Source organism: Plecotus auritus (genome assembly GCF_963455305.1).
Source record: "Plecotus auritus genome assembly, chromosome: 6".
NCBI classification, from domain to species: domain Eukaryota; kingdom Metazoa; phylum Chordata; class Mammalia; order Chiroptera; family Vespertilionidae; genus Plecotus; species Plecotus auritus.
Genome location: NC_137773.1, coordinates 33895519 through 33915373, shown reverse-complemented (window position 1 = coordinate 33915373; position 19855 = coordinate 33895519). Strand labels below are relative to the sequence as shown.

The 19855-nt window shown below is 42.7% G+C and overlaps 1 protein-coding gene across 1 annotated transcript in view; it reads right to left on the bottom strand.

Moving 5' to 3' along the window:
* Nucleotides 1-19855, bottom strand: part of TRPC7 (transient receptor potential cation channel subfamily C member 7) — a gene marked incomplete at its 5' end in the record, with an annotated part of 127501 nt that overhangs the window by 43392 nt on the left and 64254 nt on the right. The window contains 2 exons of the mRNA XM_080675201.1: nucleotides 2432-2648; nucleotides 13898-14062. Coding sequence (XP_080531327.1) covers nucleotides 2432-2648; nucleotides 13898-14062 — 382 coding nt within the window. The remainder of the gene's footprint in view (nucleotides 1-2431; nucleotides 2649-13897; nucleotides 14063-19855) is intronic.

The following is a 19855-nucleotide window of genomic DNA, read 5'->3' as shown; positions in this document are numbered from 1 at the left end:
GGGGAGAGAGCTCTCTGGGTTATCTTTTATGAGTGCACTAATCCTATTCATGAGGGCTCCGCCTGTATGATCTAATCACTTCCCAAAGGCCCTACTTCCTAACACCCACACCTTGGGATTAGAATTTCATTGTATGAATTTTTAGGAACATAAAACATTCAGCCCATGCAAAGTGCCGATAGATAGACTATGAGCTATGAAAATGAGACCACAGCACTCAATCTGCAGCAAGCTTTAATGTCCTTTGCTAACTTTAATGCCAAAGACTCCACTGAATGAGCCTTTGGTTACAGACCTGCCAGCTGATTATAAGCCGTTGGAAGCATGGTGTGCTTTTCTTCCTGTCCTTTGGTTGAAAGTATTCTTCTCATCTCCCTCTGCCTATTGAGAGATCCAGTTTAGAGATCATATTCCCAGTTACTGTCAGTTTGGGCATTCTGTAGGATACTTTCCTGCGGTTCAACTCTGGCTCTCTTAGGCTATCCCATTTGATTAGCACAGGCCATGTGCTGGGCTGTCTTCTCATGCATTTGTTCTTTTGTGATTTTGTTAATTGATGGCATACTTTGACACTGAATACATTTTGACTCAATGTTGTGAGCATAAAAGTAATGAAAATTATAACAATATTGAAATTTTGTCACGAACGCAAACCTGGACTGGGATAAATAACAGAAACACAAGTTAATTGATCAAATTTTGATACTGCATAGTTAAATTTTTTCAGTCTTTTCTATCTTCAGTTTTATTTTACTCAAAACATTCTTATCAAAGTCAGATCTTTCTGATAGAAATCTTATAGTTTATATATTGTAAATTTTTAATTATAATTGACATACAATATTCTGTTAGTTTCAGGTATACAAATAATGATTAGATATTTATATACTTTGTGAAGTGATCACTATGATTGATTCTAATAAGCATCCGCCCCCACACATAGTTATTATGATATTATTGACTGTGTTCTCTCTACTATATTCTCTATCACCGTGACTTTTTTTTTTAACTGACAGTTTGTACTTTTTAGTCCCTTCACCTTTTTTTTCTCATACTTCTATCCTCCTCACATATGGCAACCATCAGTTTGTTCTCTGTACCTATGAGTCTGTTTCTGGTTTGGTTTGTTTCTTAAATTCCATGTATAAGTGAAATCATACAGTATTTGTCTTTCTCTGTCATTTCACTTAGCATAATAACCTCTAGGTCCATCCATGTTGTTGCAAATGGCAAGATTTTATTCTTTTTTTAAAAATGGCTGAGTAACGTTTCATTGTATATACACACACACACATCATCATCATCATCATCATCATCATCATCATCATCTTTATCTATCTTTTTGATGGATACCTAGAATTTTTCCATATTTTGGTTACTTTAAAAGATGTTGCAGAGAACATAGTGGCCCATATATCTTTTTGAATTAGTGTTTTGGATTTCTTTGAATAAATACCCAGAAGTGGAGTTTCTGGGTCATATGGCAATTGTATTTTTAATTTTTTGAGGGATCACCATGCTGTTTTCCATATTGTTTGCACCAATTTACAATCCCACCAACAGTATATGAGGGTTTCTTTTTCTCCACATCCTCACCAATACTTGTTTTTTGTTGTCTTTATGATAATAGCAAAAACTTAAAATTTATTGATCAGGTTTTGATCATATTCAATATCATTGATAATAGTTTTTGCAATTTTTCATTTTTTTGAAGTTTTCTATGTTAGGAAAATCTATAACACATTTTGTCATGTACAATTTTAGACATTGCCAGTTATATTTTATCTTGCTTATATTCTACTAGTAAAAGTTTTTATGAGTTGGGCAAAGTGAGATAGCCTTTCTTAGCTAGTCATTGGGGAATGGGAACAATTTCCTTGCCAATTCCAGTGGCAGACATTGGCAGCACAAGATACCATCACAAAAAGGTATTTCACAGCTTCATTGCATTCATTAACACAAATGATGAGAAAATGTTATGCTCCTAACTTTTTAGATTAATATTAATCATGAAGATTCTACTATATATCAGTATTCAATAACAAAAGTATCTTTTTGCTATGTAATTCTATACTCTGTTTCAGAAGCACAACTTGATTTCCTCAGCTTTCAGGAGACTATGGTTAAGTGAGAAAAGTGGTATATGTTCCCATGCAAAGCCACTTTACAATCTCTTTCAATACACACACCATGAAAAGTACCTAACCAGTTTTCCCCAACATTTACTTTCCAAATTGGGATTTATACTACAGATCTGTGTGTCTTACACACCAGTACACACAGAAGTTGACTTTGACCTCTCTTTGGGTCATCATGCTCCATTTTGTCTGCTGAGAGTGCACTTGAGAGGAGGAGCAGTTCAAGAGTCAGAGTTTAGCAATATCCTATTATAATTAGGGAGAGAGGATAGAAGATAGGGTGATGTACTTACCTAACACCCACTTCATGATGAGCATTTCTGTCCAGGAGAATTGGGTGGTTTTCACTCTGAAGATCTGCTTTGGGTAGTCTGTGAACGTTTCGTTGGGCAGGGTTTTGACACCTTCGAAGCGGTCTGATGCATTCACAACTAATAATCCCAAGAAGATTGTGAAAGAAACTGCATGGGCTACAAATTTCATGAAAGGACTCCTCAGGGTTCGTCCTAGCTGGAAACAGAATACGTGTAAGACACGTTAAACTGGATACTCGAGGTGGGCTCACGTCTCTAAAACACTGCTTTTGCCAAATGTTGAATCAGGTCTTTGAACAGAAACTACTAACTGAACTCAGGTAACATTTGCTCTTGCATTTTTAAGTGAGATGCTGTTTGGCCAAATCTAGTTCATACTGAATTCAATTGTTCTTATTTAGAGGATTTAGTGTGAAAGTAGAAAGGAGTGGAACACACTCACTATCATCATGTTACACTTTGACGGCACAGCTCCCCATGCACATGGATGTGAATTTTATGCCCTTCAAATCTGGGGAAAAGTAATGTGTGTCAATAGCATTCAGGATTAAAAAAAACACAGAAGTATTTAGATATGTGCTGTGTTGCTCTTTTGTCCATTTTCTTGACTTTTATGACTAGATTGTTTTCTGGTAAATTTATTTAAAGTGTACATTTCTTCTAGGTACTACTTAGCTGTGTTTCTGTAAAATTTTGACTGTAGCCTTTTCTTTGATAATCAGTTATTAAATATTTTATAAATTCCTTTTTATTTCACTTTAAAAAATATTTTATTGATTTTTTTTACAGAGAGAGGAAGGGAGAGGGATAGAGAGTTAGAAACATCGGTGAGAGAGAAACATCGATCAGCTGCCTCCTGAACACCCCCTACTGGGGATGTGCCCGAAACCAAGGTACATGCCCTTGACTGGAATCAAACCTGGGACCTTTCAGTCCGCAGGCTGATGCTCTATCCACTGAGCCAAACTGGTCAGGGCTTTTTATTTCATTTTTAATTCTGAGGTTTTTTTAGTTGCCAGACATATAAGACTGTTTTCTGCTTTAAAAATTCTAATTTTATTGCAGCATGTTCACAGATCATAGCGGCTATGATATTACACTGAGATTTTCCTTGTGGCCTATCACATGATTAACTTGTGCAATTTTTTCATGTGAGCCTGAAATGATCCAAAAGATGCCCTGCTAAGGAGCAAATGTTGGTCACATCTTTATTCCTTGCAGGCCATCCAAAGGCCACTTAGATGTCTGAGGACTAAACGGGGTAGATCAGTGAGTCTTTGCTGACCTCCATCAATGACTTACTTGATTCTCTTCTAGGCCTCTGCCATCACCCTCATCTAAGCACCAAGTCTTACCTAGCACCCAAGTGTACTGATTGATAAGACAGGATCAAAGAGGGAAGCCTTTTCTGAAGCTCAGTTCCTTCTCAGGGCAGATGATCACTTATAGCCAGTGACTGGTTAATTGAGGTCCACATCCTGCCTCATTCAGAAGTCCTAGAGTGAAATGTAACCCATTAGATATAGTGTTGGTTTGGTAGCAGATCAACTACAGGGTTTCTCCAAGTAAAATTTTCCTCATTATGACTGCTCAACATAATATTTATAAATCAGATGGCTTGATAATGTGCTTAAGTATGGTAATCATCTACTTTCATTATGCTAGTTATTTGTGTAATATGATTTATTAAGATTCTCACGTCATAGAACCCATCTATTTACCTATTGGAAAATTTTATAAAGGTAGTTTTTATCTTTTTAAAAAAACTGCATTTCAAATCCAGACGTTGGGAAGCCCTGCTTGTGCTGGAGAACACTTGTTTGGATTCGCCTGCATCACAACTTGGCATATGGCACCAGAATAACCTCAGAAATGGAAAAAGATGAGTGGAAAACCACTGGGTCCACAAACATCTGAGAAATGGCTTTTCTTTGTAATGTTTAACTTTATTATTTATAAAACAGAGATGGTGGATTATTTTTGGCCATAAGAAAATGTGCTAAATTCAGAATGCAGAGATTAATATGAAGACAAATATTTCACATAAATTCAGTAAAACATGAAATTAAATCAAATCTCATTTTGATTTATATGATTTCAAGTAGCAAGTTTGAAATTTTCAATACTTGAGGTGACTGTTTTGACATATTGGAGTCCTGTTTTCCAAATAAGACACTGGGACACTAGGTGTATCCAGGAGACATCATTAAATAGCCAACACATTGCTTCTTGTCACTATGTCCTTGTTGGTGTAGTGGTGAGAGGCAAGAGAAGATGGAGAATGACTGCAGGGTGGGGAGTGGGTTGTGGGGAGAGGGAAGGTTGAGGAGAGGATAAGGGACACCAGCTCCTGTGTGTACCAGCGAGGCCCCAGAAATATCAGAAAAAAGATTGAAACATAGAGGTAGATATAGCTCTAAAAGGATTGATGGCTAAGTTTCCCCCATCCTTTACAGTGTTTTATTATTATTATTATTATTAAATATATATATATTTATTGATTTCATAAAGGAAGGAAAGAGAGAGATAAAAACATCAATGATGAGAGAGAATCATTGATTGGCTGCCTCTCGCATGCCCCACACCGGGGATAGAGCCTGCAACCCGGGCATGTGCCTTGAGAGGGAATTGAACCGTGACCTCCTGGTTCATAGGTCGATGCTCAACCACTGAGCCATGCCAGTTGGACTACCAGTGGTTTCTATGTAGCATCTCTAGTAACTACCTGGGTGAGGAGGTGGGGATGAATATCTTTCCATCTTCTCAACTGGGTGACTTACTTGATTGCAGGAATATGCATGCAGCTGCACCTAAGCTAGTCTTGAGATTCCCTGGGAGAGCTGGTTTGAGGGACTTAATGTTGTCTTTGTTACTTCCTTTGATTGTTATTTTCTGACGGAAGTTGCATCTGTAAAATTACTATATCTACAGCCAACCATAAGAAAAAACCCTGATAAGGCCTGCTATGATTTGGAAGGTTATCTTGTGCTCAGTTCCCACTTTATCTAGGCTGTAAGGAAGAAAAGTGAGGTTAGGCATTGATGCTCCTTTCCTAATTATCTTTTGGGTTTGAATGTGTCTTTTTACTGGTAAAACTGTGATAAAGGTCAGATGAGATCAAATTAGTTCAATAGTTTTCTTTCTTTTTTTGTGTGACATTTCTTATTTATCTCTCAAAGGTAATTTTTGAAGCAAATTATATTTAGGAAAACCTCCTTCTTTCACAAGGCCCAGGTGATCCAAAAGAAAGGAGAAGTCAACTAATATATGCCAATGGCTCTGAGCTGGGAATCATTAAAGCTGGGTCAAGCAACAGCATAGACATGGCAAAGCTTTGGGAGATGGAGGCCTTGGCCTGCTCTCCCTGGAGTGCAAAACTCATTAGTCTAACACATGAGCTCAGCAGCTCTGTCATTACTTGGACCATACCAGCTAAGAACTTTCCAGGAAATCCAAGCTTGTAATAGCTAAGTCTGGCTCACCCCAAACTTTCTGGGCACTATTATTTTACTTTGTGAAGTGTATGAATGTGAGAATAACTAAGTAGCACTCCTGAATTACCTCCAAATGAACTGCATTTAAGAGCCCTCAGGGTTGGGCACCTGCTTCTACTGGTAAGCTCATCTCTGTGTTCCATGGCACCTGGCTCTTCACCCTAACCCCAAGTGTATGCACCTAACAGGGCCTGGTGGCCATATGCCTATAGAAAAGGCCAGGACTGCAGTAAAGCACACAGAGAGTGTTTCCACATATCTCCCCAGTCTGTGACATCAAGAATCCCTTTCACCAAGTGTCACCCTCACTCATCACCAGGTGCCAATGGCCTCAAGTAAGGGCTCAGTGTACAAGTTGGAAAGCTGAATGTAGAAATACTTTAGCTCAAGTATTTAAAAAAATACCTTCAAGGCTGGAATGGTTCTCACATGTTTGAGAGATCCCAGTTAAATTAGTGGCAGTTTCTTTAGAACGCTCCCTCCAAAAATGTTATTCAAAATGTCTAACCTAGGGCTCAGTAATCTTCCTGTCTTTGGGATGGGGAATGTTCCCTAGGAGTTTATAACCAGGGTCCTCTTACATTACCATGTGAATCCACCTGTTATCCTGGGGGCTGAAGAGGTGCTGAGTAACAATGTGATTTCAAAGGTAGGGCTTCCAGAGAAAGAAAAGGAAGGAGTAGTAGGTTTTTATTCCTCTCCTTTAATTAGCCCTGCCAGCATGGCTCAGTGACTGAGCATTGCCCTATGAACCAGGAGGTCATACCTGGGTTGTTGGCTCAATTCCCAGTGTGGGGCATGCAGGAGGCAGCCAGTCAGTGATTCTCTCTCATCATTGATTTTTTTTTTAATCTTTCTCTCCCTCTCCTTTCCTCTCTGAAATCAATAAAATAAGGTCAGTTAGTCAGCAGCTAAGATGTTTGCATTCAGCATTGAAGGTTGTAATGCTGCTGATGTAACTGGGTGGGGTTGGGAGGAAGGTTGGTATGGATGTGTGCATGTGTGTGTGTGGGCATGTGTGCAGTGGATAAGTAAGGTCAGATTTCTGAAGCCAGAGAGCCTAGGTTTAAATCACAGCTCCATAGTTTTTGGCAAGTTACTTAATCTCTTTGTGTCTCAGTTTCTTCATCTGTAAAAATGGGGATGAAATAGTACTTAATACACAAGGTTGACATAAGGAATGAATTATTTTAATATGTGCAAAGCACAACAGTTACTGGCACATAGGAAGCACTCAGTACGTGGCACTGGAAGGCCTGAGGCAGTTCCCCTAAGGCCGTGGTCGGCAAACTCATTAGTTAACAGAGCCAAATATCAACAGTACAACGATTGAAATTTCTTTTGAGAGCCAAATTTTTAAAACTTAAACTTCTTCTAACGCCACTTCTTCAAAATAGACTCGCCCAGGCCATGGTATTTTGTGGAAGAGCCACACTCAAGGGGCCAAAGAACCGCATGTGGCTCGCGAGCCGCAGTTTGCCAACCACGGCCCTAAGGGGAAACTTAAACTTGACTAACTCTTGAGAAATTTATATGCTAGGATTCACAAAAGGAGACTTAAATAGTCCTTATGTATTTATGTCACAAGCCTTTTTGGGGCACTATCTATGTGCAACATGTTTCTGAGCACTGGAGGTGATGGAGATGAAACAGGCTATACGAGTTGGTCCTTCCCTTCAAAGTTGTTGGTTTGCCAGACAGAAGAGACAGGCTGAACACTATGGCAGGAAATAGATGAATAGATGGGGAGAGAGTGTTGCAGGTGTCATACTGGGCTGGGTATGGAAGGGATCAATCTTCTGGCACTCTTAAATCCTATCCCACAGGGTAATGGTGATGGACTCTCCTTTTGGATTTGAGGACAGAAGCTTTTGTAACAAAGGAGCAAAACTCTTATTTCCTGGCACAAATTTCCTCTCTGTGGCAATGCTTCAAAAATTGCATTATGATTTTTTTAACCCAGTGTAGCTTTGGTAGAGACAAATGAGGGAGACACAGAGGCCTTTGGAGGTACTGTCCTCCCCTGGTTGGCCCTGGACCACATGTTTCAAACTATTTTAGCTTTGGCAAAGCAGGGATCCTCAAAAGCTATAGAATCACCCATGCCTTCCTGACTAGATTTAAAAAAAAATTATTGTTGAAAATATTATAGATGTCCTCCCTTTTCCTCACCCTTGACCCCAACACCCGGTTTCCACCCCACCTCAGGCCTTCATCACTCTATTGTCTGTGTTCATGGTCAGTGCATATATGCATATAAGTTATTTGGTTAATCTCTTCCCATCTCCCCCCCTCCCAACCCCCACACACCACCACTAGATGTTTTTGTTTGGGATAGGGCTGAGGATTGGGGGCAACAACTAACACTTTCATCTTTCTGCAAGCAAGACTAACGTGGCAGTAAGCATTGATAGATCACACTCTGCAAAGACATCATGTGGGAGTCTACAGTTGTTTACACTTCTCCCTGCCTGAGTCCTGGGACTAATTTATAAAGACAACGGAACAGTGAAGGGTAACAGGTAACGAAGGAAGTCAGCTTCCCCTCTTGTACTTTTATAATTAGGACTTATGTAGTTCTTCAACACTCTCATGATGCTGACTTCTGTCCCAGTATACCTGCCATAGAGGCACTGAGCCCTTGAAGATGGCTGTTATTATTTCAGTTGTCAGATTTTAACAGGCAAAGAACCTAAAATATGAATCAGAAGGGAATAGCAAAGGATGTAAAGTAGCCTAATCAGTTATCAAAGTCCTTTGGCATTGGGGCCCTTGTTGAGAGCTCTCTAGGAAAAGATCTACTTGAGAGCATTCTTGTGAATAAGAATCCACTGGCCCCTCAGGGGCTGCCTGAACTCACCTATGTTGGTTTTATAATGAGAAATGATTTAAAAAAATCACTGATCTGTTTATTGACCCTGACAAACCTCTCCAGTGCTCCAGACCTGTAGTTATCACCATATGTACACATTGGTGACTTAGACATCCTCTTCAACCACCAGATCAGTAAGCTGAACTCCTGTTGACACCCTTAATCTTATTATCTTATTTAACTGTCTGTCTTAGAGACCCTCAGAAACTTATGTAAAAGTAGAATTGACAGCCTTGGGAATTCAATCGGAAATAAATGATGAGGTGATTTTGGCAGGCCAATCAAGTAATTTGGTGTCTCTAGATAATGACAGCAACTATTAGGAAGTAAATACGCCATTAAGTTGGAAGCAGAAATCTCAATATTTATTAGACATTGATAGACAGTAGCTGGTTGATGAGGTTTAGCAGTGAGATTTTATGAATATGTAATTTCTTTGAGGGAGGTGTAATAGGTTATTAAAACAGGAACTTGCTGGAAAGACACTGGCTTTTTCATAGAATTATTAGACAGATACAAAGGCAGTGACCTCGTGGGAGGAGGGATAATGGGATATGAACAGTTATCCACTGTGCCACTCCTCTTGGGAGGACATTGTATTCGGGCATCAGGAACCTTTAAAGAGAGCTGGTTTCTTCACCTTTGTAATCCCCAGTGATATGATCTCTCCAAACTTGAACAGATCTTTCTAAATGTGAAAGGAAAGACTAAACATATAGTGACTATTTTATCTCTCCTTTGGCTGCATTGGAGCAAGTTTAAAAAGCTGCTTACTGAGGGACTCTTCCCTTGGAGTAAGATTGCTATCAAAAATGATCTCATGCCATAGGCTAGGACTTGTCACTCAGCTGTGGACACACCCTCCACTGCACTGAGCTCTGACTTGGAGCCCAGAAGGTGCACAGACACTATAATGGCTTAATGACCAGTTTCTTTATCTTGAGTGGAAGTTCCAGGAGTACCAAATGTCAATCAGACATGCATCACAACAGAGAAGAAGCCCCAACCATGGGGCCAAACTTTCTGGCAACCATCCTATCTAATAAAAGAGTAATATGCAAATTGACTGTACCTCCACTACACTCACAAGCCAAGCCCACCAGCCAATCAGGAGCAACTATGCAAATAAACCCAACCAAGATGGCTACGGCCACAGAGAGCAGGAGGGAGGCTTGGGTTTCCCCTGCAATGGAGGAAGCCAAGCTTTCTGCCTGCCCTTGCCGGCCTAGGCCTCCACTCAAGGCTACAAAGTTTCAATGATAGAAGATACATAAATCCAAACAGAAATGGCAGCAGCCACGGAGCTGGAAAGAGCAGGAGGCTAGGGTTGCCCGCGGTGATGGAGGAAGCCAAGCTTCTGCAGCCCTGGCCGGCCCAGGCCTCCGCTTAAGGTTACAAAGTTTCAATTATAGAAGATACATAAATCCCAACAGAAATGGCTGCCACCTCAGAGCAAGCAGAAGGCTTGGCTCCGCTCCAGGCTACAAAGTTTCAATTGTAGAAGATAAATAAACCCCAGATACCAGGACCTCTGCTTGGGTCACCGGGGGGCGTGGCCAGCCTGCAAACCACCACAGGCCCCTCGCCCAGGCCGCCCCACGCCCCAAGGGAACCCCCACCCTGATCCAGGACACTCTTCAGGGCAAACCAGCTGGCCCCCACCTGTGCACCAGGCCTCTATCCTATCTAATAAAAGAGTAATATGCAGATTGACCATCATTCCAACACACAAGATGGCTGCCCCCATGTGGTCAAAGATCCTGCCCCCATGTGGACACAAGATGGCCACCACAAGATGGCCAGCAAGGGAGGGGAGTTGGGAGGGACCAGGCCTGCAAGGGAGGGCAGTTGGGGGCGATCAAGCCTGCAGGGGAGGGCAGTTAGGGGTGATGATGCCGGCAGAGGAGGGAAGTTGGGGGGTGACCAGGCCTGCAGAGAAAGGCAGTTGGGGGGGGGGGGACCAGGCCTGCAGGGGAGGGCAGTTAGGGGTGACCAGGCCTGCAGGGGAGAGCAGTTGGGGGGGGACCAGGCCTGCAGGGGAGGGCAGTTAGGGGTGACCAGGCCTGCAGGAGAGGGCAGTTAGGGGCAAACAGGCTGGCAGGGGGAGCAGTTAAGCACCAATCAGGCTGGCAGGGGAGTGGTTAGGGGGTGATCAGGCTGGCAGGCAGAAGCAGTTAGGGACAATCAGGAAGGAAGGCAGGCGAGCAGTTGGGAGCCAGCAGTCCTGGATTGTGATAGGGATGTCCAACTGCCCATTTAAACGGGGTCCCAGATTGGAGAGGGTGCAGGTTGGGCTGAGGGACACACACCCCCATGCACGAATTTCGTGCACCGGGCCTCTAGTTTCTTTTATAATGTTTCAGAAGACTGCTATACCTTGGACCCCTATGTTCCATGGAGCATCAGTCTCTTAGAGTTACTGAGCTACAAGAAAGTCCAAAATCCCCACATCCAGCATGATTTTGACTAAGGTTCTCCTCAGTCCTACTAGAAAGTTAGCCATTGGCGTATAATTTCTTTGTGAATATTTCCTCGGGCAGGCAGAAGCAAACCAATTTGATAATGTTGACTAGTCCTAGTTTCCTGGAAGTGGTCACATTTAGTTTTACAGTAAAAGTGATGTTTGCAGTGTTTTCTCCACAAAGTGGTTGTTATTTTAATGATTGAAAGTCCTAGAATTAGTTTGGGGCTCAGAGAGTGTGGAGGCAAGCATCCCCATCCATTTAGGCTCTGGGCAAAGGCAATAATAACTTGTAGAACAGACTAGATAATTCCAGTATGGAAACCTGTGCCTAAAATCAATGACGAGCTCTAATCCAGCTTTAAATCTTTCTCATTTTTTTCACTCACTGTACTTTTTTCAGCTCATAATGAAGGACAGAAAAAAATTGCCTTTGCCTACATATATATGATTTGGGAAATTCAGATTTAGAAATCCATGTCATGGAAGACTGACATAGGAATAAAATCCTCAATGGTGATACTCGGTATGAGGACTTTTATTTATTTATTTATTTTATTATTATTTTAAATGTATTTTTATTGATTTCAGAGAGGAAGGGAGAGGGAGAGAGAGAGATAGAAACTTCAATGATGAGAACATTGATCAATTGCCTCCTGCATGCCCCACTTTGGGGATCGAGCCCAAAACCCAGGCTTGTTCTCTTGACCAGAATTGAACCTGGGACCTCTCAGTCCATAGGCCAACACTCTATCCACTGAGCCAAACCAGCCATGGTAGGATTTTTATTTTTAATGCCATTCTGCAGAGGAAGGAGTTTGAGCCCTAACCCTTCTCTATGACACCCCTCCTAATCTAAGGCAGTCAGTTCCATGCCTGCCTGCGTAAGTGGCCTTATCAGCAGCCCTTAAGTCTTGGACCCACCATCCTGGCATGAGTTCCCTCTTGGTGGAGTTGACAAGAGGATCCATTCACTGATGACACTTTTATTAACTGCATTAGCTGATCATATTTGCTGTGGAACTAATCTCCCTGTAGTCACATTTCTTTTACTGAACATTGATTACTTAAGCTTAAGTCCTTTTTTAAAATATATCACTAGGTACATGCAGCTTTGGAACCTTTAATGACCATCTTAACCCACGACATTTATTTGCAAAATTTTTGCATGGTTCAGTCTTAAAAGCGCTAACTCTTGTCTGAAGCTGGAGTGGCTGCTGGTGCTTTCTGTGACTGTGGATCAAATGACTGGGCTGTAGGGATGGCAGCTTGTGTGTGTGGCAGCTTGGGATCTGCAGGTTCCACTGCTTTTGTTACCATTGGCCACCAGATACTTCTCCTTCCTTGTGAGAAAAGAACACAGTTTTATACCTTTTAAGCTCTTCTCTTTCCTTTGTCTTTTTCCTTTTTGTGACCTAATTAACTGTCCATGGGGGCTAGACCCAATCAAGGAAACTGGGAAGATGTTGACATGGATCTGCAGTGCCCCCGCAGGAGCTGCATTTGACTCTCAGTTAACTAGTTATTTCTCTTTTCTGAACCTACTTCATTAAGTGTACGCGTCCTAATGTAATTGAGGGAGTGAAATGAAATATTCCATGAAAAGGGCTTACGTAGCAAAGGGAAAGTATTCAATAAGTGTTGGCTATTCCTCTTATTATAATTATAACTAGAGGCCCGTTGCACGAAGATTCAGGTCCCAGGACCCAGGTCTTCCCTCTGGCTGCCTTCTGTCTTCAGTGCTCGCTCCCGCCTGAGTGCAGCTCCTGTAGCTCCCTCCACCCCTCCTCCCCCTCATAGCAGGCTTCCCACCACTTGGAGCCTGTGCATGCAAATTAACTCGCCATCTTTGCTGGGTTAATTTGCATACCCACTCCTAATTGGCTGGTGGGCATTGCAGAGGTACAGTCAATTTGCATATTTCTCTTTTATTAGTGTAAACTAGAAGCCCGATGCACGAAGATTCATGCTATAATGGGCCTTCCTTTCCCTGGCTGCCGGCACTGCCTTTCCACTCCAGCCCAGCCCCTTTCTGCTCAGACCCTGGAGCCACCTCTTTCCGCTCTGGGAGCCACCTCTTTCAGCTCCAGCCCCACCTTCCCATGCTGCCCAGAGGCCCTGAGAGACTGGGGGTGGGGCAAAACATCCGCCCCCTCGGCACCCGTGTATGCAAATTAACCTCCATCTTTGTTGGGTTAATTTGCATATCACTCCTGATTGGCTGGCGGCATAGCGGAGGTACGGTCAATTTACATGTTTGTCTATTATTAGGTAAGATTATTACTGTGGGTTTGGAGTACATGTTGAGGATATTGCATAATTAGAAGAGGAAAAGTGCCTTTCCCCCCCCCTCTCTGATCTGTTATTGATCAGATTGTCTCACATGTTTAAAATTTCCCATTTTATCACTCCTCTCTCTTAAAAAAAAAGATGGTTGAAAGAAAACAGATCTTAACATTCCCTCTAATGTGGTTTTCTACTTTTGCTAGGTATCTCAGATCTATTTTCTTTAAATGTGAAAAATGATCAGCTGCTTATTTGAACCAAGTGGACTTCAGTCTTGTTAAGTAGAGAGAGAAGAAATAACCGCGAAGACATGCACCTTAAGCAATCTGTACCTTGCTGCACGGAGCAATCCAATAGGCTATGGCGAGAAAAGGGAGGCCTAGGGAGACTCCAAAGACAGCCAGGAATTTCACAGCAATAGACTGTTGACGTAAGCCTGAGAGATTTTCATACCACATGGTAAGCAATTGCTGCTGACAGTTAGGATGAGCAACGAACTGTAAAAACAAAACAAAAACAAAAAACAAAATGCAAACAGGAAATGACATCAGTAGCACTTGAACAGTATACGACTTATGAGTAGCTTGGGGCTGAAATGTTCCACCTGGGGGTTTGCCTGTGTGTTAGAGCAGGAGCATCTGGGTCAGGTACCTGCTGGGTCCTTCTAATGTGGGGATGCTGGAGGTCTTTGTACAGTGGCCAGAGCCCTCACAGGACTGCTACATCAGTGCTTGGCAAACTGAGGGCTCAGAGAAGTCTCAGACAAAGAAAACGACAGCCGGCTTCTAGGTAAATGATTATCTCCAATCCAGGGAGACTTATCTCTGGGCAGAGTTCATCTGGGAGTCAACATGAAAGAATGGATGGAGCATGAATGGGGTTTTGGAGTCCACATGGGTTTCAGTTTTGTTTTACCATTTACTAGCCTCGTGACATTGGTTTAGCTACTTAACCTCTCTGAAACTCAGTATTGTCATCTGTAAAACAGAGTCTGTCATAATGTCTTATAGAATTAAATGAAATATTATAGAAAGCTTCCCCTCTCTATTGCTATGTAGTTTTTAAAAAAAGTACTGGCAGCGTTTCCGGAGGACTTGTTGATACTCCTCAGTATTTCCCCACTGATTTCCGTGGTGTTTGGCTTGGGTTAGTGGACTCTTTGTGGTATGCTGGAGCACTGACACATTGTATCCCCATGCAGTAGATTCTAAAACCATCTCCCTCTCTTGGAATTGCCCAGGTTACATGGCTGACCTCTTGTGGCCATTTTGTATTGTTGATCTCAGCCCTCTGGATAGAGCTTATTGGACTAGGGCAGTGGTTGGCAAACTGTGGCTCACGGGCCACATGCGGCTCTTTGGCCCCTTGAGTGTGGCTCTTCCACAAAATACCATGGTCTGGGTGAGTCTATTTTGAAGAAGTGGTGTTAGAAGAAGTTTAAGTTTAAAAAATTTGGCTCTCAAAAGAAATTTCAATCGTTGTACTGTTGATATTTGGCTCTGTTGACTAACGAGTTTGCCGACCACTGGACTAGGGGTAGAACCTTGACTTATACTGGGCCCATCAGGTTTTCTCACCGGGGTATTGGAAACTATGATTGAAAGAGAAGGCAGTCTCTTTATTTCCAGGGGTGTTAACATGTAACCTTGGGAGATCTGGGCAGACATTTTCCACTGTGTGGACTAAATAGCAAAACATGCCAGTTTAAAGGGGGAAAAAAGAATTAAGTAAAGAAAGAGGCTCAGATAGTGTCTGACCCTCTCGAGCCCAGCTCCACTCTGCCCACGTGGTCCATGAGACACTTCTAGATTCACCCTTTTTCTGCTTGATCCAGCAAATTGACTGGTTTCTTCATGCAACCACACATATATTTGGTGTACTTGGTCAATTGTTAGTTGATTCTGAGTCCTGACCCATGGAAACTGGTAATATGCAATATTTAAGTATTTTGTGAGAACACAGTTTACATTTGAGAAAATTATACTCATTTGCTTATTTTTCTCCTGTGATGGGAGAAAGCCATTATGTACTCTGGTAGCCCTGCTCTTTAGCCCTACTCAGGATAGGAGCTGGGACCCACGGACTAGAGTAGATAGACCGGGCATTTTTCAAAGGGGTTGAGTTTCCATCTGATTACCCTGCAGTATAAACATGTCGGTTTCCATCTCATTTGTATCTTTGGGTTTTAAGGGTACATGTACAATAATTCCTGGGAAACATTCCCTTTTCATTATAAGAACAATATAAATAAAGTTATTTTAAAAAATTCTCAATGCAGATGGCAACATATTCTTGTGTCTGGTTTCTGGGAACTCATGGCAGCAGCCAAGTGACCTGTGAGGTCACTATCAAAGATTTATTTGGCTCTGCAGCGTCCCTTAATAATACTATACACTGAGTGGCCAGATTGTTATGATCTCTGAACGCATAATAATCTGACCACTCAGTGTGTATATAGGCCCGGTGCATGAATTCGTGCATGGGTGGGGTCTGGCCAGCCTGGCCAGGCGGAGGGGACATGGGCAGTTGGCCGGCCTGCCTGCTGGTCGAACTCCTAGTCGAGGGGACAATTTGCATATTAGCCTTTTATTATATAGGATATACACTGAGTGGCCAGATTATTATGCATTCAGAGATCATAATAATCTGGCCACTCAATGTGATTCAAACATCAGCTACAAACGAGGCTTTTTTGAGTAGCTTTATACATAGTAACCCCATAGCAACGATTCTCCTTGACCCAGGTAGGAACCCCAGGCCAGCAGACGATATGCTTTCCTGTGTCCTTTCTGGCTCACAGAAAAGTGGAGCAAGCAAGACAATCATATGAATGTTTAGGTAATTATGAGAGCCTGGTCACAACACAGGAGCCACAGAGGGATGGCGAGTGTGGGGGTGCAGTCAGTTTTGTTTTCAATGGCCAGCCTTCTCTGGGTGCTGCAATGGCCTTGTTCTGGAGAAGCGGACAGTCTGATTAGACAGTGGGACATATGCCCATGAAATAGCAGAAGACCATGTGGATGTATAATGGCTCCCTGCACTGTAGCTGCTCTGGCAGGACTCCAGTCCTAATTCCCCCCATTGGCCTCTTTGTGTCTGGGAGAGTCCATCCTTGCTGCTTCTGCTGCCTCCTGCAAACAACTCAGCATGACTGATTGGGCAGAAGAGCTGGAGGGGAGGACACAGTGGAAACCATTCCCATTTGCTCTTGTCTGCCTTGGAGGAAGATGGTGGTCCCTACTAAAACAAGTGGGTTCTCTAAGGACTCTGTCCTCCTCTGATGCGATCTTTGTTAATTTCCACAGCTAAATTTTTCCCTCCATAATAAAACAACCTAGCTCCAAATATACTATTTATTTGTTTACAGACTTTATACTCTACTGCTCCCAGAAAGCTGACAGTAGCAGATAGATAGCTGAAGCCCAAATTATTTAATTTTATATGGGTACTTTTCTGTATTTGTGGCAGGCCTTCAAAGACAACTTCATGACATAGAGTTCAATGTGTATCAAAGGATTTTTTCTACTGTGCTTTTGAAGCACAGATAAATATCACCACTGAACCAAGGAAGGTGAGAGTAACATGAGACATACCATCATGATACAAAGAACACCATAACCAAAAGGGCACTCAGCCACAGAACAAATGCAGGAAGAACTCCTAGGGGTCAGGTTGGGGCAGGGGCATGATTTTCAAAAGCAGGGTCAGAGAGGAACAGATGGAAGAAAATCATACAGCTAGAATAAAATGGGAACTCAGAAAATTGTTATTGTCTTGGGCTTGTTTTCTTTGGCATCTCGCTCACAGAAGGATGCAACAGTCAAAGGCTGGGTGACACCAAGAGCTTTTCCCAGGCTATTCCCACCTCTAAAACATCTGGATTGAGGTCATGGTATGCTTTTATGAAAGTTATTCTAAGGAAAACTGATGTAACCACCTCCATTTTCCCAGTGACATGATTCTCATTCTTCATAGCAGGAAGTGTATAATGCCTGGAGCTGAGAATCTGCTAAGGTGGGCTTACATGGAGCTAAGCAGCCTCAAGAGAATAGAAATCAAACACATCCACCATTGTAATGGATTGTCCAGAGAACTGGGCAGGGAGCAGGGGGAGAGCTAAGAGAAGTTAAACTGCAAAGAGAGAGAGAGAGCAGAGATCTCTGAGACAGAAGCCCCAATAATGGGAAAGGAGACTGGTGGGATGAGCTAGACTGGGAAATGATCTGAGAGTCAGAGGGACCAGGATGTATGTGGCTGCTGGTTCTTGAATCCTCCCAAGCTAGTTATTCTGGTGGCACATTTGACCAGCTTTTTTTTTTTTAATTTTAATAAATCTTTATTGTTCAGATTATTATAATTGTTTCTCCTTCCCCCCCCCCCCATAGCTCCCCTCCACCCGGTTCCCACCCCACCCTCTGCCCTTACCTCCCCCCCACTGTCCTCATCCATAGGTGTATGATTTTTGTCTAGTCTCTTCCTGCACCCCCATACCCCTTTCCCCCTGAGAATTATCAGTCCACTTCCTTTCTATGCCCCTGATTCTATTATATTCACCAGTTTATTCTGTTCCTCAGATTTTTAATTCACTTGATTTTTAGGTTCACTTGTTGATGGATATGTATTTGTTGTTCATAATTTTTATCTTTACTTTTTTCTTCTTCCTCTTCTTAAAGAATACCTTTCAGCATTTCATATAATACTGGTTTGGGGGTGATGAACTCCTTTAGCTTTTTCTTATCTGTGAAGCTCTTTATCTGACCTTCCATTCTGAATGATAACTTTGCTGGGTAGAGTAATCTTGGTTGTAGGTTCTTGCTATTCATCACATTGAAAATTTCTTGCCACTCCCATCTGGCCTGCATAGTTTCTGTTGAGAAATCAGCTGACAATCATATGGGTGCTCCCTTGTAGGTAATTAACTGTTTTTCTCTTGCTGCTTTTAATATTCTCTCTTTGTCTTTTGCCCTTGGCATTTTAATTATAATGTGGTGTGGTCCTCTTTGGATTCCTTTTGTTTGGGGTTCTCTGCACTTCCTGGACTTGTAAGTCTATTTCTTTCACCAGGTGGGGGAAGTTTTTGGTCATTATTTCTTCAAATAGGTTTTCAGTATCTTGCTCTCTCTCTTCTTCTGGCACCCCCATAATTCTGATGTTGGTACGCTTGAAGTTGTCCCAGAGGCTTCTTACACTATCTTCAACTTTTTGGATTCTTTTTTCTTTTTGCTTTTCTGGTTGAGTGTTTTTTGCTTCTTTGTATTTCAGATCTTTGACTTGATTCTTGCATTCCTCTAGTCTGCTATTGGGTCTCTGTATAATATTTTTTATTTCAGTCAGTGTATGTTTAATTTCTAGTTGGTCCTTTTTCATATCTTTGAGCGTCTCACTAAATTTATCGGCCTTTTCTAGGATATTCTTGAAAAGCCTTATAACCGTGGTTTTGAATTCTATATCCAGTCGTTTGTTTTCCTCCATTTCTGTCATTTGTGATCTGTTTCTTTGTCTCCACATTTTCGTTGCTTCCCTGAGTTGGTAGGGTAGCTTTGTGCTAGGTTTCCTATATGGCCCAGTGGGTCGGCCTTCTCAGTTAACCTGAGGTGGACACTCTTGGTTCACCCCTTTGTGGACTGTGTGCACAGCCTTGTTGTAGTTAAGTCTTGATTGTTCTTGGTATCACTGGGAGGAATTGACCTCCAGGCCACTTGGCTGTGAGGATCAGCTGTGTCTACGCTGGGAGAAGTTCGGTGCTGGAGACAGCCTTATAGGATCTGATTTGCAAAATTGCAAAAGCCTCTGTGCTCAGCTTGGATGGGGTGGAGTCTCAGGGAGGAGCAGACAGTCTTGGCTTCTCGTCAGCCCTGCCCTTGCGCGCGCGCGTCTCCAGACCTCTGCCTTCCATGGCTCCCCTGAGTTTCCGCCTGATAGTCCAGATTCCCCCTGTAAGAGTGTGGGTCCCCAGGGGCTCGCCTGGAACTGGGGTTCAGTGCAGTCGGAACTAGGATTCAGTGCGGTCAGGAGCTTCCATCTCCCTTCCGCTAGGGAAAGCCTGCGGCATCCTCCGCATTCAGTCTTCTCTGTGAGCACTCGCGCGCGCCTCCAGACCCCTGCCCGCCATGGCTCTCATGAGTCTCCAAGTCTCCCTGTGCCTTTCTCTCTACCTGACAGTCCAGACTCCCCCTGTATGAGCTTGAGTCCATGGGGTTTCGCCCGGAACTGGGGTTCAGTGCAGTCGGAACTGGGGTTCAGTGCAGTTGGAACTGGGGTTCAGTGCAGTCGGGGGCTTCCTGCCCCCT